This window comes from Corythoichthys intestinalis, chromosome 10 (genome assembly GCF_030265065.1).
Source record: "Corythoichthys intestinalis isolate RoL2023-P3 chromosome 10, ASM3026506v1, whole genome shotgun sequence".
Taxonomy (NCBI): domain Eukaryota; kingdom Metazoa; phylum Chordata; class Actinopteri; order Syngnathiformes; family Syngnathidae; genus Corythoichthys; species Corythoichthys intestinalis.
Window position 1 is genome coordinate 32031132 of NC_080404.1, and position 22510 is coordinate 32053641.

General features: G+C 38.1%; 1 protein-coding gene across 2 annotated transcripts; it reads right to left on the minus strand.

Annotated features, from left to right (window-relative positions):
- Positions 1-594: 594 nt before the first annotated feature.
- Positions 595-22268, minus strand: LOC130923179 (uncharacterized). Of its 2 annotated transcripts, XM_057848692.1 has the most exons (9): positions 22037-22268; positions 21310-21500; positions 21184-21245; positions 11243-11710; positions 8604-8731; positions 7035-7194; positions 5523-5586; positions 4431-4530; positions 595-1010 (listed from the first exon to the last, which is right to left on the minus strand). In XM_057848692.1, exons 4-9 carry the CDS (start codon positions 11637-11639, stop codon positions 981-983), a joined length of 879 nt encoding a protein of 292 aa, XP_057704675.1. In that variant the 5' UTR covers positions 11640-11710; positions 21184-21245; positions 21310-21500; positions 22037-22268; the 3' UTR covers positions 595-980. The 2 variants fall into 2 exon arrangements, with proteins under 2 accessions (XP_057704675.1, XP_057704676.1); XM_057848693.1 differs by lacking the exon at positions 21310-21500.
- Between the last annotated feature and the right edge of the window lie 242 nt (positions 22269-22510).

A 22510-nucleotide genomic window follows, 5' to 3' on the forward strand; every position in this document is an offset into this window, starting at 1 on the left:
AAATGTCAGTCGGTGGTCTCCACTCTCCTGTTACAATGTCATCTCCAGCTATGACAAAAGGTCCCTTTTAGCGAACGCTCCGAGTCTCCTGAGTTCTATTAGCTTGGAATTCCAGCGTTGCAGTTCGGAGGTTCCACAAGGAAAGGCCTTGGGTTGAGGCAAATGTGAGACTCGCCCCATCACAATTTCTATTAACATCTACTTTAGCAATGACGGGCGAGATGCTTTTTGCTGAGAGTGCTCAATTTTCTGTCAAGTCAATGTTTTGATTCACAATGTTCATTGATTATTTCATACTTAGAAAAACAATGTAATATATTCATGCAATTCAAATCACCCAATCTAAATGGTGAATTAAGGACGTTAGGGCCGCAGCTATCGAATATTTTAGTAATCGACTAATCTAATGAAAATTCCATCGATTAATCGAAAAATCGGATAAAACATTTTTTTAAGGTAAAGCGCAATTAAAAATACACATTAGAATACACATTTCAACTAATATTGAACCATTTTTAGACATATCTTTATTTTAGATGTACAGTACATTGTTGAAAATGGCCAACAATTGCATCTCAGATGTGACTAGAAGAGAACAACAAATTCACTGCTTTCACTCAAAAAACTTAAGCTCTTATATATGGGGAAAAAAAAAAAAAAATCTTATTTCTAACCTAAAAATGCCATTACGCTTGATAACACACATCACTTAAAAGTTAGGTGTTTTTCCCATGTGTTTCAATTGAATTTCCATTTGTTTTAAGCTTTTTTTAAGTTATAGTTAGGTTTTAGGTTTAAATCTCAATTTTAATTCCTGACAAGATTTTGAGTTTTAGCAGTGTTCAAAATAAATGTGAAATAAAATAAATAAAAATGACAATATAACCAAAACCTGTTTCGATGAGAGTCAATAATATTAAGAATACTGAACATATGGATGAAATACAAAGCATAAATATTTGTCTTTCTGCACATCCGTTTCATCTTTGCAAGATGTTGTCCAGGAGTCTCTGCCAAAGAAGAAAAGAAGCATTACTGATACATCTCCCTTCCCCCACCCAAAAAAACAATATCATCACTGAAGACTATCATAATCTCCTTTGAGGAGCAGCTCGGCATCAGAGCGGCTAAATTGCTTTTTCACTCTATAGGTGTGTGTATGTGCTTCTGTGGCTTAGGTAGCTCCAATCACTTGACTTTGCTATCTGACGGTTCCGCCGGACAGCTGCCAGCTCATTTTAAAAACACCTCCTCCTAAGCCCCCACCCCCGAGAGCAAACCCGACTTTATCGACGGAGTGCCAATCTCGTTGTAGTTGAGCCTAGGTAATAAGTTTATTTGAGAGCTGGTGAGGTCATGCCGCCTTATCCCCCCCCAAAACTTGGAAATTACTCCTTGAAAAGTATAAAAACAAGTTTTTGCACTGCTACTGTTGCAATATTGAGACAGAAAACTACTCAGTTGTAGTTTTATATTGAATGTAAACACAAATGAGCAATCTCAAAGCATTTTATATTAACATTTATTTATGGATTACATTCATTTATAGACACCCACACCCCTTGTAGCAAAACTGCTTGCATCCAAATGTATATCCACCAAACCTGTAAAATTTCCAGTCATTAATTATTGCCTACTTTGGCAACAACAGAACTGTTTTTACTTGAGAATTATCAGTTTTGAAAAGGGGCACGCCTCCATTAGCCTTGGATTCTATGGGGCGCCGTTTGTAAAGCAGCAGATGCTGAAAATTACGACAACATTTTCTCACATTTAGCTCCAGACAGTGTTTAAAACGTGGCGTGAAATTTTTAGAGTCACTTTTTTTTTTTTTGCACAGTTACAATATTATTTAGCAACTTAAATATTTATTTTTAAGTAAGAAGTTTTGGACCTGATTGTTTAAATCCAGAACTAAATACAGTATTTAATTTAAATCCTAAATTTATATCCTATATCCTAAATGCTAAATCTGGAAATGCTTGGAACTAAATATTTAGCTTAATATGCAAATTCACATGACTGGAGACTGGAAGTAACAAAATAAAAGCTGGAGCACACAAAATATTCTTTAAATGGTTTCTCCTAAATATGTATTTTACCTATATATTGTTATTATCACAATGACTCATGTCCAAGAGCAGACTGCCACCGTTGAGTAGGTTTTATTCATTTTCAAGCAACGTAAACAGACAGTCTGAGCTGCTCCACCAGCTTTTATTTTGTTACTTCCGGTCTCCAATCATGTGAATTTGCATAATAAGCTAAATATTTAGTTCTGACCGTTTCCTGATTTAACATTTAGGATATAGGATATAAGTTTAAGATTTAAATTAAATATTTAGTTCTGGATTTAAACAACCAGGTCCAAAACTTATTATTTAGAAATAAATATTTAAGTTGCTAAATAATGTTGTAAATGTGAAAAAAAAAAAGTGACTCTAAAAATTTCACACCACGTTTTAAACACTGTCTGGCGCTAAATGTGAGAAAATGTTGTCGTAATTTTGAGCATGTGCTGCTTTACAAACGGCGCTCCATAGGATTCTGCCTGCTCCTTTTAAGCGTCTCTGCTAACAATAATATGTATAATGTCTGTCTGCGCTTTTTTATGTAGTACTGTAAAATAACATGCTCAAATAAAATGAAATGAAATACATTAACATGATTAAATAGCCCTAATTTGGCATCTTAACTCTTTCAGTGCCAATGAAAATTGAAAATTCATTCAACGGAATAAAATGTTAATTGCTATTGTCGACTTGTCCTCACTTACAATTCCTGTAGAGATGGTCATTTCAGAGTCTTGGGTAGCTCTGATTTGAATAATTGTTACATGATTAACTCATTGACTGCCATTGTCAGGGATAGACATCCTGTCCATTTTGACTGGGAGGGCTGATCATAAACTGCCAGCTTTTCCCAGTCAAATAGGATTTGACATCTATTGCCATCAATGTCATGCAGGTAATGTGCTAAGGTGTCACGAAAGCAACATATGCTAGTGTCATAGTAACTGGTACAAAAATATAACTTTTTTTCCAGTTTTTCTTATCCAGGATAAGTAGTATTGTTTTACGTGAAAGCAACATTTGTTCAACAATCATTTACTCCCCCCCCCCCCCCCGCCCCCCTTAAATGAAGTAATAGGGTCTAACCATCATTTGGTAGTCTGTACCTTTATGTTTGCAAACATTATCATGAAACAATATATTGTGTGGTCTTGAAATATCAGTCAAAATGCTCTAAATCAACTGCCACTTCTAAAAATAGCTGACGTCTAGAGTTTATGATGAACGAATAATGTTATATAATTCTGTCATATTAACAGTAATGGAAACATAAAACACTGATTGAGTTACCGTAATTATTAATGTTGTTTATTCAGGGCATTTATGACATAAAATCTTAGCACAGATGTTAGGAACATTGTGTGAGCTCCAAAAGGTGAATAGGGTAAAAGCCTTAAATTACATCCATGGCCTTATGTCACATTGTTGAATTTATTTACTAGGTGTTTTATTTGATTGAATTAAGAATGTTACTATAGTTATCATAATTGGACAAGAAATAATTATGTATATAACACTAGAAAATACGAGATGGACAGAGAGGATTAGACTTTAGCAGTCATACAGCGCCCTCTGTTGCATTAAAATATATAACACTTTACAGGTCATAATGGAACCTGTTCAGACTTTCACCAAAACGGGCATTTCTATACATTTACATAACTATTGAGTACATGTTAAATAAGTATGACGTTTTAAAGAGACATATTACCCTGGCAAAGGCTCAAAGGACATACTGTATATACTATGCTGTCTATCAATCTTCTTTTCCTGCCGGCTTTTCCCTTCAGGGCTCATGTGCAATAATAAACTTACAATTAAAACTATTTGTAGAAACCACATTCACATTTAATGACAATTTCGTGAATCGAATGAGTATCATGCAGTACAAATAATAACTGTCTTTAATTATAGTGAATTTTAATATGCTAATTTAGTGTGATTCAACAGCCTTAGAGGCTGTGGGGTCAATTTTGTTTGTGGATTTGCTGTTAGATCTGAACCTAATAATAAAGTTATACAACTATAGAAGTAAAATACATAAAATGTATATGAATGTGTTTACATAAATCAGTATTATTTAAAAAAAAAAAAAAAAAAACAGATAATACACAATTAGATAAACATTAACGGTACACAGGCAGACAAATACACAAATCTCCATACGGACAGACTCTCGCACACACAAGCAGACACTATATCATAACATTTTATAACATTTTAATTACCCGATGAAATAGTACTGTTAGGTGTCCTTGGGTCCCTTAAAAGCCACGACATAAATCAAAGTTATTACCACTTTTCTAATTGTTATTAAATAGAACTCCATTTAATGGTATTAAAAAGTGTTCAGTTCACCTTCTTAAAGAGGTGAACTCGCACTCTGTTCGCTTGGGATGAAGCTTTCCTCTCTGCCTCTTGCTTTCTCTTTTTCACCTCAGGCAACATGTAGTACATCCTATAAACACACACACGATTAGGGAATACTGTTACACGGGGACTTATCTGCCGAACAGGTCTTATGCACAAGACTCCCTTTTCACTCCTTTACATGCCGCTGGCGATGTGTTCGCAGATCCTGGCAGGAAGATAGTGTCACCTTTGAAAAAGTTACAATGGTTTGCCAGCATCTGATTGGAAGGCAGTGGAGTGGGGGGACGACGGGGGGCACGGTGCAGATAAGCAACATAAAAAGGAGCTGATAAGGTGCATGGAGAGCTGCTCATATCTCCTGTCAAGACGTCCAGACATCCAACAGTGTGTGTGTCGGTGTGTGTGTATTTTTATCTCTCTGCACGAAACACCGATGGAAAATGTACCAAACCGGCACAAAAAACTAAGATACGGACCTTACTTTGGGTTAACTGTACTGTAATAGGAAAAGCACTATAGAAGGTGACAACACTGCATGTGCAGTTAATAACCATTATACTGTATGATGGGCACGGTATTGACTGTGAAGCAGCTTCTTTGAAAAAAATCACTTAAAATAAAAACAATTTGGAGGATGACTGTTTGCAAAAGCTTAAGTGACATACCTAGAACGATACCTCAATTGGTTGGCAACCATCCAATCAAATCGATTGAAATGTAAAACATCGATCAAATAGTGGTCAACTTTTAGACATTAAGTTTGGTAAAAAAAAAGATTTACCCCCTATTCAGATGTCTGTAATTCATCGGAATATGTTTGTCAAAACATCAAAATTGTTTTGTATTTTTTACGGTAGTTGCTTTTAGTGAAGGGGAACTAATTTTGGTATAGGTGTACTGTACATAATATAGTTTTTAATCGATTAAAGTCCCATGGATCGAAATCGAATAGTAACAGACCTTGTAAAATTTCCAAATATCGCATCACTGACAAAGAATTGGTATCATATTGTATCGTCATGGATTTGTTTTCAACCTTGATCATCATGTGATGTTCAGTTTGGGGATAAAAGTCACCTTCTGGTCCTCTGCTGCATCTCCCAGCCTGATATTGACCTCTGTTTTGGTTTGAAAAGCATATCTAGGACACACACATGCCAAACAACATTGAATTACAAATATGAATTAATACTGTACTTTATGTAAATGACCGTAAAATATGCAAATGGACACTGCAAAAGGGCAGTACATTTTAGCTCAGTCACATAGAGCATTAGAATGCAGATCAAGAAGTCATTGAATTAGAATCTACCAAAAATTGATGGGAAAAACATTCAAAAAGGACATTTTTGAAACATGGTGAAACATTTTCACTTTTGCTTTTGTGTGGTTGGACATACAATCTGTATTTTCAATTTAGACAAAGCCTGATATTGTATCATAATATCTTCTAAAAAAAAATATATATATATACATTTATTATGTTATGGAAAAACCCAATGTGAGAACAAAAAACTCACTTTATTTGACTTTTATGAATTGCTGTACATATTTAGAATTAATTAGGTTATTGTTAATATCATCAGGTCTACCTACAATTTGTAATTTTTCACTCACCTTTGCCAGTGTCAATTACCAGATGTTGCTTACTTGGACAGTTTCTGAACGTGATGTTTTTTCAAATCAATCAAAGTATGAAGTAGTACTTTTGCAAACTACTAATGACAATGAACAAATATGTGCTATGAATTTTGTGTTAATATAGTAATGTGGATGGAAGGCTAATCATTTATACTACATATAGAGGCGCGCTGGTTGTCATTTTGGTCTGGGTTATACATTTTCATATCATACAGCCTATCCGACACGAGATCACCCCTTTATTGTCAAGATCGATAACGTGACTGCCGGAGAAAACAGTTTGAGTATCTCTGCTTTAAAAAAAAAAAAAAATAAATAATAATAATAATAAATGCATAAAAAATCTCCCAATTTGTGCATGTGTAATGCATTTAAATACTGGTGAGTAATCATACTAAAACAAAAGTACACTATAATCATTGTTATTGTTATTATTATTATTATTGTTAAACTGAAGGATACTTTCACTATTAATCTTGTGATGAAAGTGTGATTATAATTCAGAAACACGAGGGGAATTTCTGATAAGACAAAAAAAAAAGAATGCACTCTATGTTTGATTAACACTCATGTATAGGACTTCATTACGTACATCCTAATGATATGTCCAGTTAATATGGATTATCGAGCCATATATTTACATAAAGCTGCAATGCTTAATAATTGCCAGCAGAGAGCAAAGTTGGATAAATGCCAGTTGAGGAAGCCCACTGTCTAATAAACTACCCCAATAAGTCTCTAAACTCATTGGGCTTTGAAGTAGAAATGGACTCGTCCACATATTTAACCATAATAAATTCCCCTCCAGTGAGTCTTAACTGCCTTCTTATAGAGTTTTCACAAGAGGTCCCAACCCCTAAAGTGTATTATCTGTGCGTAACAAGTGTAAAAAATTTGTAATAAAAGGACAAATGAATACGGGCTTGGACGTCCCGGGTCATCGCTCACCGCTGTGCGGATCCGGCACGGTGCACTTTTTCCTTTGCACGTCTTGCGTCAGTAGGGCGCACCTCCTCTCCATCCTCCTCCTCCTCGCACTCGCCTCCATCCTCCACACTCGATCCTTAGATCGGTTGATGAAGTCTGGCCTGGAGAGCTCCAGGGCCTCCTGGGATGGGAGAAGGGGGAGAGAGGAGAACCTACAGAGTGAGCTGCTTTCTTATTGCTTGGAAGAAGTTCAGCAGCTCTTTGACACTAATCCTGCAGGAAAATGGAGTTAAAAAAAAAAAAAAAAAAAAAAAAAAGGGAGCATCTTGGCTGGGTTCAACCTACTCGGAACATAATCTATTCCTTAACCTTGATAAATCCTCTCGTCGGCCTTGTAATAGTGAGGAAGTGTTAACGTTATGCTCTGCTTTAGTGGGGATGAGAGCAAAGGGAGGGAATCACAATCCTTTTGAAACCTCCCTGAGCTAAAGGATCAGATGGATGATGAAAGAGAAAAAAAATCATCAGATAATTTGAAAGAGATTATTTTATTAGGTTGCAATATAAGTATTATTTTAAAGTTTTTGTTATATAATGAAATTATAATTATTACTTAATTAGTTATAAAAGTCATTACTAACTCTCCTCCAATGCATTTTCAGTGGGTGTTAATTATGTGAATTTTTGCCTAGTCCCTCTTGATCCTTTTTGGTGCTTTTGAGCTGATGCACTGCATGACGATAGCAAACTGAGTGGCAGATGTGCTCATCATTTACCTCACCACCATGCTTACAGTAGGAGTGTGAACCTCTTGGTATCTAACGACATGATACGATTTGCAATACAAAGCTCACGATGAAGATGATCTGACGATATGGCGATACAACAATTATCGATACATTTGTAGAATATCCTCAAATGATTTTCTGACCAGCAACTAATAAACAGAAAAACAAGCTTCCTGTGTGAATTGGAATTAGTTTATCACTAGTAGACGTCCAATCCATTTGAAATGGGAGGGTGGCAGCGAATGAATTCGCTGCCATCCCTCCCACTTCAAATGGATTGAATGCCTATGGCCGTCAGTGGCAGCCAATGCCAGGCAATGAGGTAATTTTGGGCATGTTGATGTTCAGTTACTTCCCGTTGATTTGGGGGTATTTTATCAACCCTGTTGATTTTGAGTTACAGAACAGGAAATGACCTGGGAATCACCCAAATGAATAGACAGTGACTCAACTCAACAGGAAATGACCTATAAATGCCCTAAAATGAACCGCAAGTGACCTGTAAATGCCCTGAAAACCCACATTCTAAATGGATTATGAGTCGTGCACCGCCAATGCAGCCTTAGAGTTAACTGAGACACTATTATAGTGGAAGATTTTGGTAGCAACTTGTTGGTTACTTGTTATTTCTTTTTTTTTTTAGATATTGACACCTTTTTAAAACGATTCTCGATTCTTGGCAGGAGCATATCGATAACCTTTTGAGATACAAAGTATCAGGATATATCATCATTTCGATATTTTGTCACACCCCTATCTTACAGTGTACAGTTATACTCTTAAAAAGCAGAGAACGTCCTACTTTGAGAGTGCGAGTTCTGGGTGAGGCTTCCTGAGTATTTGTCTTCAGGAAGAATAGACAATATTCCATCCCACTGCTTCTTGTAGGACCTTCTGCTGGTTCTTTTGTCCTTTCTAGAGTTCCCTCTGCTGAGGAAACAAAACAAATTTGGTGAATGACATTATTTAAAAAAGGGTAAGAAACCATCTTTTGTCACGGCCAAAATCAGAACATTAGTGCTGGCAGTAAATATTTTCACCATTCTCTCATGATATAGCTGAAGTTTATGATGCGTATAAATGAGAAGAAGGAGAAGAAGACACCAAAAAATGACCACCGGCAGCAGCTCGTAAAGTGAAAAAAGAGCCGTAGGCAACATGAGTGTGGCCTATGAATAATGCAAAAGATGACAGTGCATCTATCCTGCTTCTGTAATCTTCATTCCTCCCGCTTTTATGGAACATCTCAGCTGAATTCACATCCAGGACTGAGACGCCGAAGGCTGCCTAGTTGTTTTCTGAGTGGTTTTTCAACTGTGACATCCAAAGAGTCCTGCTGCAAAATGCGGAGACGTATTCGGAAGTGTCAACGTAGGAAAATGGGGCTATAAATAATGACACAGATGATGGCTTGGTGCCATGAACATGACAGCTGCGACTTCTGTCTTAGCGTGTCAAATTCAGATTTTTTTTCTCTTTGCCGGGAGATTGGATTTATTAAGTTTTTGTGGCTTCCTTAACTCATTGACTCTAACTGACAGAAAGAGACATCCAAACCATTTCAACTGGGCGGAGCTGGCAGAAAATTAGGTGAATGAATTGCCAAGAGATTTGGTGCAGTTGCCTCCAAATTTGAAGAATGTATTCTAGACAGATGAATGAGTAATTGATTGATTTAGTGGCATTACTACGAGTGCAATGATCTCTCTGGATTGATCGATCAACATCGTCAGCTTTTAAAATACTTTTTAGAGATTTTGTCTTTCAAATGTCTGAAATGTTTTAGCAATAAAATTGTCAATCCTTTCATGTATTTTATTGCTTTCGGTGAAATGAATGAATGAAGAGTGGCAGACATTATAACAACAAGACAAAGATAGTTTCATTCTTCAAAGAAACTACATCAGATTGTCATGAAAATTGTTATTTTCAGTCTTTATATGAGAGACTATCACAAATATGGCAGTCAAAGTCAAAGTCAAAGTAATGTATTTTATTTAATGCTGGAGAATACACTGCCCTCTGGTGGCAGCGTTGGGTCTGGCTGGACTGTCATTCAATAATGCTTCCATACAGGAGCACTCAGATGTTTCACATGGATAGCTGCGCTCTGGTTTGGCCCACAAAAGGCTGTAAGTTGATTCAGCTAATATATGTTTGTATACCTATTTCTAATTAAATTTAGAGCTACAGTTTGTGGAGTTACATGTGAGCGATTTGCTATAAGAATTGTAAATACGTTAGCATTCATAGCATTTAAGCTAGCAGATTTTTGTGAAGCAAATTGGGCTAATTTAATTTTCTGCTAAATTTACATATTGATCAGACTACATGGACGTTTGAACACCAATCGTTTTGTGTCGTGTGTTTTAGTGTTAAAATGCGTGTCATTTTGAACAGACGTGTACATACAGTATGTGTGGTACAGCTTTACAAATTGTCAAAAGTGAAGGAAGTAAAAAGCTTGAAAAGCACAATTGCTTTGATTGCTGTCTGTTAAGCGGAACAGCTTCCCTTTTAGTTAGGACAGAACAAGTCATGTTAATAAAGTAAAAATATAAGATACTGTGAGGTACAATTAGGTACTGTTTGTGCGACTAAAAAAAAAAAGACTGGAGACAAAATGGTGTACGAGACTCCGGTGTCGTAAATTTGAAATCGCGTAAGTTGAGTACGTCGTAACCTGGGGACTACCTGTATTTATATTTTCTGCTAACTTGTATTTACACACAGAAAACACATGACCGTCTCAAGCTATTAAAACTACTGTTAGATTATACAACAGCAGAAACAATTTCTGTGGGTTTGAAACAAGAGGAGAAAACATGAATGTGTTATAGTTTTGTGTAAAAGCGGATTTTGTGCGTGAACCATGTGAGATTTATTCAAAAGATGGTGAATGTGAAGCAGGAGGAATATGAAAGAGAGACCGATGAGAGGAATAAGTCAAAATATGAAAGGCATAGGGGTAGGGAATTGGAATGGGAAGATTTTCCCCCTTTTTTACGGCCACATGTAAACATTCAATCCCTGCGACACTTTGGAAATGTGATCTTATCTACAATAGCTGCTGAGATAGATGCATATACGTATCCATTGCTCTGGCTATGTTAGATTTTCACCGTTAGGCCACGGTGATGAAATTCAAACCTGCTGTTACTGAATGCACGATGGAAACTTCTCATCAACATTCTGCCGCCGCTTGGTTGCGACGAATGGTAATATCCTCATTGTTACTTTCTTAACTCATTGGCTGCCACGGACGACAATAAGCGCCCATCTGAACTGGGAGGGGATGGTAGCGAATGATTGTGATCATTCTCTGCCAGCCCCTCACAGTTCAAATCAATTGGATGTCTATCACAGTCAAAGGTAACAAATTAGTTAATTATTGCCATAGTAACGTCGAACCTACTTTAGACTTGAAAGCAAAAGACTTACATGCTGCTTTTCCACACTGACCCCAACTGTTGCCATGTTGCTCTCTGTCCAATACGACCGCCCTGAGCCTTCCAGAAGCTTCTTTTATGTTGGGCGAGCAGAGCCAAATGAACAAGGTGGACTTGTACCGAGCGTTTATCCCCGCTGTCCTGTCTGGAGCCACCAGGGATGCTGAAAATAGCTTGTCAAGAAACACAAGAGAGCTGGTACACCTCGCTGGCACCTCTCGGTGAACGCAGGTCCAGAAGGAGGGCGGCTGTGGAGACGTCTGAATGATTGAGCCATCTATCAAGCGCCCGCTCTTCCCCTCCACAGTCTGAACCGTCGTATTCCCCGGACCGCTCAGCGCCAATCTATCAGTGGCTGAGTGGGCTTGTCTGCCCTCATTACGCCTCATGATTGCTGAATCTCAAACTCTCATGGCCTGGGTGCTCCCGGCTCTGGTATGTGGTAGAGTTGATTCCAAAACTGAAACACATGGAATCTCAGAGTTGGATTACTGTCCAGAAGAAAGTACGGGAGTTGCTCAGCCACACTGTTACTGTTACTGTCTGTAATCTTTGCATAGCACCTCAGACTTCAACCCAGGGGTGAAAGTGGCTAGAATTTCCTGCCGGAACTCCCCGATGTGAAGGTTGCCCTGGAGCCAAAAATTTTATTTATTGTTTTTCTTTCTTTTTTCTTTTTATTTTTTTGGGGGGTCAAACCGCTCAAACTACTGAAATGCAAAGAAAACTGTTTTAGCACAGTTATTTCTATAACACATACAAAAACTGATTTTCATTTAAATTGTATTTTTTCAGTGATTTGCAAAATAAAATAAATAAAAGTTAACAAAATGCCACACCGTGGTGAGGTTTGTCTTGTCATGGTCATTTCCTGCTTTATTTTGTAAGTCTTTTCCTCCTTGTTTCAGAGCACTTGCTCTTACTCATGTCCTCCCTAATTGCCTATTGGCTCCACCTGTTCCCCATTACCTTCTGTGTGTATATATAGTCAGTCTCCCCTTTGTATTGTGCCAGAGTGTTTTCGTCCGCTGACCTGTCACCCTAGCCTGCGATTGTCCACAGCCGAAGTCACCACATGAATCTAGTCCTGAAAAATTTAGTAAGGCTTTTGAGTTTGTTTGCTACTTTTTTTTTTGATGGCATTTTGCCTTCTTTGTGATGTGAATTTTTGTTGAAGAACCTGCTTTCTGATTGTGAATATTTTCTAAGCATTTTTGAGTTTGTTTGTTACTTTGTGTTTATGATAAGATTTTTGCCTCTCACAGTGGAGTGACGTTTTGTTCTGCCATATTGTAAAATGCATACATTTTTGTTAAATAAGAAAACTCTGCATTTGAGTCCTGCCTCGAGTCCAGTCCTGAAACAAAAACGGCAATAACCCCAACCTCCATCTCCTAAATTTTATTTCCCCTCATTTCCTCACATACTAAATGCCAAATCTCAATTTTTATCTACTTAAGAACATAGGGTGTATACTAAAATTGAAGTTAATGTAAACATTTTTTAAAAAAGATATAAATAACATACATTCAGAAAAAGTACAAATGACTTACCGTAATTTCCCGAATATAACGCGCACTTTTTTCCCCCAAAATCAACTTGTAAACTCATGGTGCGCATTATAAACGGGTACATGGATGGAGCCAGAAATATATTTGTATTACATATATATATATATATATATATATATATGAACCGATTTTTTTTCATTGACACGGCCACGTTGTGTTGAAGAAACGTATGCGGCGACCCGTTGCCGACCATTACGGTACGTGACGTCACCGTTTTGTTTCGGTAATACTTCACTCTAATCGGCCGAATGATTTCGTCTGTGATAAATTCTGCTTTTTTCACTCTTCATAAAGCACAGAATTTAGTTTCTTGAACTCATTTGAGTCGACGTTTATTGCAGCTCCGCAATTCGGACCATAACAAATGTAAGGACACACACTTCCTGTGTCCGTCAACTATATCGGTCCCTCGGGAAACTCAAACCCAAATAACAATAGTTCCTTTTGTTACTGACGTGTTGACAGCTATGAGCTCTCACGGATTTCCGATTTACGTTCTCACTTTCATTTTACCGTATCAATCCATGGAAGAAACATTTATTCATCATGAGGAAACGAGCAAGTTATACAGCAGCCTTTAAAAGAAAAGTCACATCTGTTTTGTTTTCTCTTAGATTCTGGTAAGTTGGAGAAGTTGTCAAATCATATTATTACCGTAAATATTGTCAGTTTACGGCAGTGCTTCTCAATTATTTTCTGTTACGCCCCCCCAAGGAAGACGTAAATGTTTCGCGCCCCCCCCAACTCTCTGCCGCCACTGTAAATAGTATCATTCGTCTATATTACTATTATAAGTACGCCACAGCCTAACATTGTGTCCTTTTTTTCTATTAAAGAAAAAAAGTAACAGATCAACTTATAATAAAGTATAACTTTTTTAACATTGTGTTGCTTGTAACAGAAAAGACTTAACGCGCATCAATTTGCCTGAAGTTTAAAAAAAAAAAAAAAAAAAAAAAAAAAAAAGTCACATCCAAACTGTAAAAATACACTCAAGGTACATTTTTGACCATTTTATACTGAAAAATAAAATGTAATAAAATCAGTAAATAATAACAAATTCAAATTGATTAGAAACATTTACTCTTCAGGACAACATGCCAAAAACTCTGACCGAAAAAAAAACAAAACTGAATAGAAGGGGGGGGGGGGGGGGTCTTTGGACAGAAGGAAAGTTTTTATTTTCGCTGATTCACCACAGTGCTCACTGGTTTACTGATATAACACTGACAAAGCGGGACGATTGTGAAAATTGGCAGTATTCGGCACATTTTCGCTGAAAAATAGTCAAGCGGCTTATCAATGAGATTGAGGTCTAATGTCTTTAAGTGGTGTCTTAACTGATTTGGCTTCTCCGCTATAATCATTTTTAGACTCAGTAAACAGTGGTCTTTCCTCATTTTCCACTATATTAAAAGTCAAAGGCAAACGGCCCGAAAAAAGCGCATTCTCGGCGGCCGAGGGAGAACCGTAGGTGAGGGCGGTGGTCGTGACGATCCCAAGCCGAAAACGGCACTTCTCGGCCGGACACGTGAGAACCGAAGAAGACAGTGGGTCGCTGCGTGAGTCCAGCTCTGCATTAGTGTTGTATCGGTCGCGAACGATTCGTTCTTTTTGAACGAATTGTTTTGGTGAACGAGACCGAACTAATCATCATCTGCACTGATTCGTTCTATGAAGGTGGTGCTTGTTCGCTGCGTGGGAGGGCGTTGAGCAAGCGGCAGGGTCTTCTGACATCGCACACGACCAATCAGACGGCAGCCTCATCGCGGGCAGGGGAGGGAGCGGAAACAGAATCAGGGCGTTTGTCACTCACGTCCACGTGTGGCCAATAAGCAGCCAGCGTGCAGGCAGGGGGGCAAGACTGAGTTTTGTCACTTCCCGTTCAGTGACTCGGTCCTCCGGTTCCTGACCTAGCTTGCTGCTAACTTGATTTTCCAGTAATGACTATGCGGTGAACGAATCAGAAAATGAAAGGAAATGACTTTGTCACATATTTGTTAACGTGGAGCCTATCAAATGCTGCTCAAACAGACAAAAACACCACACAAATCTAGCCAGCATTGTTTAGAGTAGTACTTTTCTCAACAAACTCGTGACTGCCTATGACGACATACTATCAAATTTACAGTAATTTAAAACACGGGTAGCTACGAGGCAAGCAAAAGCTGAGCTACGGTCGCGTGACGGCAGTGAAGCGGGCAGAGAACTGTCACTATATGGAGGCTTCATGGCAGCGATATTTACCTCATATGTGCACAGAAAAAAATATTTAGTATGATCACCATAATACTGATTTGCAATGAAACTGTTTATACATGTCAATTTTTTCCCGAGTGTTTTATTATTTTTTTTTCGTGTCAGCGTGTCGGGTGTTGGTTTTGACAAATTATGTCAATCCGTCCATCATGTGCTACTCAAGCGCCCAAAACAACGCACGCAGACACGGGAGATGTCGCAATATGTCTACATTTTTCTTAACAGACTAATGAGAGTAGAAAGGCGACATCGTAAAGAGCTAACAATTATTTCTCGTCAGCATTTGACGATCTGAGATGCGGGGACGACAGGGGAGCTGACCGGATTATTTTATTTATTAATACCAGTGCAAAAATTCAACACGATCATCTTAATACTAAAAAACAAAAATACAACAGAGCGAGATGTAAATATGATGTGTTGGTCGTTCCATATTCAGAAATTAAACTTTCGATGTATTTTTATTTTCGTGACAGCAAACATGCTGTATATGTGATTGCATGTGTGATCAAGAACCTGCTAAAGAAAGTCCGTGCGCCCCCGCCCCCTACTCCCCTCACAAAAGGAAAATGTTTAACCGTGTCCTAAATCGAAATGCAAGCACGAGCCATGACTTTGAGCCCATAGAACTAGGACAGATGACGCGGAAGTTCTCCCTCGCTTTTGCAGCAGCAGGAGGGAGACGAGGCTGTCTGTGAAAGCAGAATGATACCGCCTGTCACTCATTTCTGAAACTACGACGAGTGGTCAATGTGGAAGAGAGGGAGGGACCAAGCAATGTCACTTCCCGTTCAGTTATACTGCGAAGCGGTCTTTGGTGATTCGTTCGGCAACGTCACTTCCCGTTCAGTAACCGAACGATTCGTTTGGGCGGGGAGGGAGATGAGGGGGGCGAACGATTCGTTGAACGATTTGTTTGAACGAATCTTTTTACTGAACGAACCGGAATGGATTCGTTTACTCAAGTGAACGACAAATCTCGTCACTACTCTGCATGAGTCTCTTCCGTGTGCTCTTGCTTACTTCAAAAATACTGCACGCACTTTGAAAATGAGAGCGCCACTGCCACCCACGGAGTGGATGTGCAAGTACACTTTATTCTAGTACGGCAAAAAAAAAAAAAAAAAAAAAAAAAGCATGTTCCCCGAGGTCACTCGCGCCCCCCCTGGCATCGCTCTGCGCCCCCCTGGGGGGGCGCGCCCCACCATTTGAGAAGTACTGGTTTACGGTAATGTTTTGAACTACCAATGTGCTGTGCTTGTGCTGTGTTTCACCAGTCAGTAAAATGACATCTCTGTATCTGTACACAAGCTCTGTTTTCTTCTAAAATTAGGGTGCGCGTTATAAACGGGTACAATAATTTTCCCTAGATTTTACAAGTAAAATTGGGGTGCGCATTATACACGGGTGCGCCTTATATTCGGGAAATTACGGTATATTATGCAGAGTTAAATGGAACATATAATGCTGATTGTGCAAACATTGACTTTTTTTTTTAAAATTATAAGGAAATGAATAAGTAGCCTAACATAAATGAACAAATATAAGTCCAAAGTGCACATTGACAGCTAAGATGTTCTGAACCTCTCCATCAGAGCAAATAAAACTAAATATAAGCCTCATCAACTCTTTCGTTGCTCTTAAAGATTTGATCCATTTTATGTTGCATTGCCTTTTTTTGTCGCATCAATTCAACCTTTTTTTTTTTTTTGGGCTGTTCCACAAAACATGCACATTTGTACCAATCAGAGCTAAGTATCTTTGCTGATCACATGTCAGTATGTCAGCCAATTGAACGGATAAATGAGTCGTTTTGCTTTGCTGCGTGTATTCGCACATTGACGTGACTCATCATCGTCAGACTCCGATAAATGCAGCAGCTGGGGAAACCTCCATGCCGTCCGTGGAATAAAATAAATATTGGTGGAAACAGATGACAAAAGCACTTTATTATGCTTGTTTTTAACACTTGTGTATGTAAAATTGATGTTGGTAGATTGTTTTCGTCTTGGAGATGAAATGCATGTTCGGCAGCTTAGCATTTTATTTTTTTTACATAGCGTTTTGACAGTTGCCGTCATATTTTCGGAATCAAAGCACCGTGTACCGGAACAGCATTCCGGCCCTGAACCTTATACTGGAACTGTGTTCTGGCCCTGAATCTTTTACCGGAACTGCATTCCTGACTGTTCTGGCCGACTTTCACCCCTGCTTCAACTTCAAACAAAAGTGATTGCAATCAAATCTCAAACCACATATATAATAAAGCAAACTTAAACCAGACCACAAACCCATTTGATCTATCTTGTACATAAAACAGTGGGGGGTGGGGGGGGGGGGGGTGGGGATTACATGCAAGGCCATCTTTAATGGCAGGATTAGCAGTGATTTGTGATTGGCAGTGTTTTTATCAAATATAAAAGATTAAAGGGACAAATGAATATTTCAGATGAAAAGGGCTGTAACTGCTCTAGAAGTTTCGTACTTTGAAACAAAGCTACATCCCAACTGATGTTTTGCCAAGTTTTATTTCGTTAAATCAAGCACATTTACTTCTCTAAAAATCTTCAGACAAACCACCTTAAAAAATTGTAGCTAGCCTAACTTTTGCCATGTACAATATAAATGGCAAGTCAGTCTGGTCTTCTGTGGTGTGGGCTGGATTTCAAATGCGATGCTAGAGGTGGGGCTAACAAGCACAGACAAGTGGGAATTATGAAGTCAGTAACATTGCCTGCCTAAAAACATTCTTTTTTTACTTTTATAATGTACTGGGAAGCCAGGACAGAGAACATTTTCCGTTCTTTTCCTGTTTGCCTTCTGTGGCGGCAGCGCTTAAAGTCACAAAAAGGTATGATTTAAAAAGCAGTGTCATTATCTTCAACTCCTGCTTGTTGATCTCACCGTTGCCATGACAACATGGTTTGAAATAAAAACACGTACTAATATGACAGCTGCGAATAGAAAGGACACACTCGACTCTTCCTCTAGCAGCGAGAAGTCAAACCTTAAACACAGCACATTTGATTTATTTTGGTCTCAGCTGCTTTTGACAACACACAGATGCCTCACTATTTCTTCTGTTTCCTCTATCTCCTGAGTTTAAAACACATTTTTTAACATTGTGTTTATCTACAGGCTCAACAAAAACTCAATGAATTTCGAGGAAAACACGTGAACTGAATCCAAACCATTGACAAACAACTATCCCCCCCGCACACACACATGCATACAATTTTAAGCCACTGAGAGTTGGCCAACTCATTTCCCCCCCATTTTTACTTAGGTACAAAAATTAATGGAGAAAAGACTAAATTTGGGTAAACTCCTCCATAAACATAAAATGATATGAAAAAGTATCTGAACCTTTCGGAATTTCTCACATTTCTGCATAAAATCACTATCAAATGTGATCTGATCTTTGTCAAAATCACACAAATGTAACAACAGTGTCTATTTTAACTAAAACCACCCAAAGGTTATAGGTTTTCATATTTTAATGAGGATAGCATGCAAACAATGACAGAAGAGGGAAAAATAAGTAAGTGAACCCTCTGCCTAAGGACACTTAAAGAGCAATTGAGTGGTTTAATGCTGCCCTACCCACTATAAAACACACACCTGGTAAGAATTGTCTTGAGAATTATTTCTGATGTGCATCATGGCTCGTTCAAGAGAGCTGTCTGGAGACCTACGATCAAGGATTGTTGATTTGTGTAAAGCTGGGAAAGGATACAAAACCATCCCTAAAAGTCTGGATGTTCATCAATCAACAGTCAGAGTTGTCTACAAATGGGGAGAGTTTGGCACTGTTGCTTCTCTCTCAAAGAATGGCCGTCCACCAAAGATGACGCCAAGAATAATGCGCAGAATACTCAGAGAAGTAAAAAAAAAAAAAACCCTAGCGTGTCTGCTAAAGACTTACAGAAATCACTGGCACAGTCCAATATATTTGTGCACACATCAACTATATGTAAAACTATGGCCAAGATGGTGTTTATGGGAGAACTCCACAGAGGAAGCCACTGCTGTTTAAAAAAAAACATTGCTGCTCGTTTAATGTTCGCAAAAGGCACTTGGACCCTCCACAGAAGTTTTGACAAAATATTTTTGTTGACTGATGAAACCAAATTTGAATTGTTTGGGAGTAACACACAATGTCATTTGTGGAGGAAAAATGGCACAGATCACCAACATTAGCACCTCTTATCCACCGTGAAGCATGGTGGAGGGAGTATCATGATATGGGGCTGTTTTGCTGCCTCAGGGCCTGGACAACTTGCATTCATTTACTCATTTGCTCCCCAAAACGTATAAATACCTTCTATCTTTAATTGTTTCAGTGTCACAAAGACATATTTATTCATCTATTATGTTTTTTTTCATAAGAGACATCTCTGGGTTCTGATTCAACTGAGCTCCAAAGCACAAAGCTGAAAATCCATTTTAAAGCAATAAAACTGGCCACTCGAGGGCAGTAGCGCATTTGGTGAGACCAGCAACCCGATTCAACGGCAACGCCACACGGCCAGGGTGCTGGTGGAAGCATCCCAGGCGGCGGACGACTGAGCAGAACAACCGGGACCACCAGTGCAGCGGACGATGTCATTGAGTCCGTGCTGCTCGCCGAGCAGACCCCGCAGAGACTCAAAATAATCCATCTTTATGAGACAGGCGGCGATGAGGGAAAAGTTAACCCGGCTGTCGCAGCCATAACGGCGTCATCTCAGTAAGTTATGTGTAAATAAATTGTTACTTTCCTACCAAAAGCTCTATTTGTCTTGTTGTTTATGTTATTTTGTAAAAGGAAAACATTATTCAGATGTTTGGGATGTAACTAAAGCAAAAAATAGCCGTGTTAAAGTCGAAGTTATGCTTGAAATGTATGCTTTCACAAAAAGCTCAATTTCTCTGTTTTTTCATCAGCAATTGGAAAATTGCTCAAACTAAGCTTTTTTCTAATGCTAATTTCTAAAGAATGGAAAAAGATAAGAACTTATATTTTTTCCTGCTGAAAGAAAAGAGTGTAATCTTTCTTTTGGTGGGTTCCATGTTTATATAGTAATAGAACAGAATTTTCTGTGGGCCTTGCAAAATCAGTCAAAATCCAGTAAAACGGCCGGGAGCGAAGGGCCTTGCTCCGGTGAAAATGGCTGGGAGTGAATGAGTTAATGGAAAAATGAATTCAAAATTTGATCAGGATATTTGGTAGGAAAACATGAGGACGTCTGTCAGACAGTTGAAGATAAAGAGAGGATGGATGCTGCAACAAGGCAATGATCTAAAACACAGAAGTTAAATCAACTTTAGAATGGTTTCATAAGAACAAAATAGACCTTCTGGAGTGGCCAAGTCCAGACTTGAACCTCATTGAGATGCTGTCGCATGACTTAAAGACATCGACTAATGGCTGCCATCCCAGGAATCTGACTGAACTACAGCAGTTTTTTAGAGAAGAATGGACCAAAATTAGTCCTGATCGATGTGCCAGACTGATCTGCAGCTACAGGAAGCGTCTGGTTGAAGTTATTGCTGCCAAATTTGGGGGGAGTGGGGGCACAAAATATTAAATGTGGTTTACTTTCTTATTTTCCCCCTTCTGTCATTGTTTACATACCATCCTCATTAAAATATGAAAACCTATAAGTGTTTAGGTGGTTTTCGTTAAAGCAGACACTGTTTTTACATCTGTGTGATTTTGACAAAGATCAGATCACATTTGATGGTGATTTTATGCAGAAATGTGAAAAATTCAAAAAGGTTTAGATACTTTTTCATACCACTGTATATAAACATCATCTGTGCAACAATTGGCCAATGATCTGACAAACATGCATAAAAAAATGCAGATTTGTGTTCTTTCAGACAACCTCTATATTGACCTTATTTTAACACATAAAAATGGTAAGGGTACTTCATTTTTGGACAATGCTAGGCCTCCCAATTCAAAATGATTGATGATTATTAGTAGCCAATGAATTATCAAAGGTTTTATTATGGTAACATAGTTTTCCATAATTTCCTATCTTAAAGGTACGGTACACCATTCAATACCTTTCCAGGTCATGTAACCTCGCAAGTAATGAGGCAGATAGATGTTTACCTCATTGATGTGAGCTGTCGATAGGCTTCCAGCTGTAGAAAACATCCACGTTTCTTCTATTCCTGATGGGAGTATGCAACATGAAAGAATGTGGCAGGTCTCCGGAGTGAAAACAATCACACTCACCAGTTCATCACATGTGGAAATAGCACCTCATTATCACATTCACCAATCCTTCCTTTTATTTCATTCCACAGTCATGTTCCAGCCTTCCTTCTGGCAAGCAGACTTGATGCAAGATCATCTCGACTTTTAGCACATGCTGACTCTCCTGCATGTGCTTCCTTGCCTAGCACATTCTTGATTAGTCCCTAACACTGAACAATGACCCATGGGATGTTGAGGCAGATGTTATTTGAGAGATATAAGCGGGAGCTTATCTGAGTACTTAATTTACAAGAGTGTCATTTAATCTGATGCAGAACTCAAGTTTCCAGTTTTAAGAAATAATTTCCCCAACCTGGTAGGGTCATAAATTTATTTTATTAAATAAAATAACTAAATAATAAATAATTACAAATTCCAATGAAATACATCCAAATTGCAAAAGACTATAACAGTAATAATGATAATGACAAAAAGTCAATTACCAAATCAAAATACTGTTAAAATAATACCCAAATTAATAAAAATATCAAACCCCGTCGATTAAACAGAATGCAAAGGTACAGTGAAGTAACGCATGATTAAACGCAATACAAAACAATTACAATAAAATTAATACATCAAATCTATTACTAAGTAGCATGAAATTAAATGATTTAAAAAAAAAAAAAGATTCCAAATGAAAAACAAAGAATAAAAAATCGCACAATTCAAATTACTGCATGTACTGTTTCACACTCTTGCTTACCTTATTACTGTAAGTGTCAAGAGGCCAGCTTATATAAGTATGTCCCTTTAGTTGGACAATGTCAAATCGTTGTAGTATTGTAAGTCAAAAAGTGTCAAACACCCAAAGGTCCACTATGATCTATGTAGAGTTTCTGTTGAAAATGAAGAGAGAGAAAAAAACAAACCATAAAAGCTGCTCTTTTTGTAGAGGTAAAATACGATTGTGGAAATGTGAATCTTCAAGAAATTGATGTGCCACTGTTATTCGTTAAAAAAAAAAAAAAAATCCTTGACCTGAATTTTAGGTCGAGAGGGTCTGAAATTTTCTGTCGATACTTGAGGAGTTAAGATGTGCTGAAAGGCAGCACCAAATAAGGGTCACGTAGCACAGCAGGTGACAGACAAGCTTACGTAGGAGCTTCCTTGAATATTAATGAATTCCCTAGAGAAGGAAATGCAAAGAACTAAGAATGAAATTCCTTTTTTTCCGGTT

Bases quoted from the DNA above. Each gene is read 5' to 3' on its own strand.
- LOC130923179 (XM_057848693.1), bottom strand. From the start codon at position 11,639: ATGAGGCGTAATGAGGGCAGACAAGCCCACTCAGCCACTGATAGATTG. The intron at 5,587-7,034 runs GTGAGCGATGAC...TGTGTGTCCTAG, and splicing joins CGTGCCGGATCCGCACAGCG to ATATGCTTTTCAAACCAAAA. The intron at 1,011-4,430 runs GTGAACTGAACA...CTTCTTTGGCAG, and splicing joins GAGTTCACCTCTTTAAGAAG to AGACTCCTGGACAACATCTT.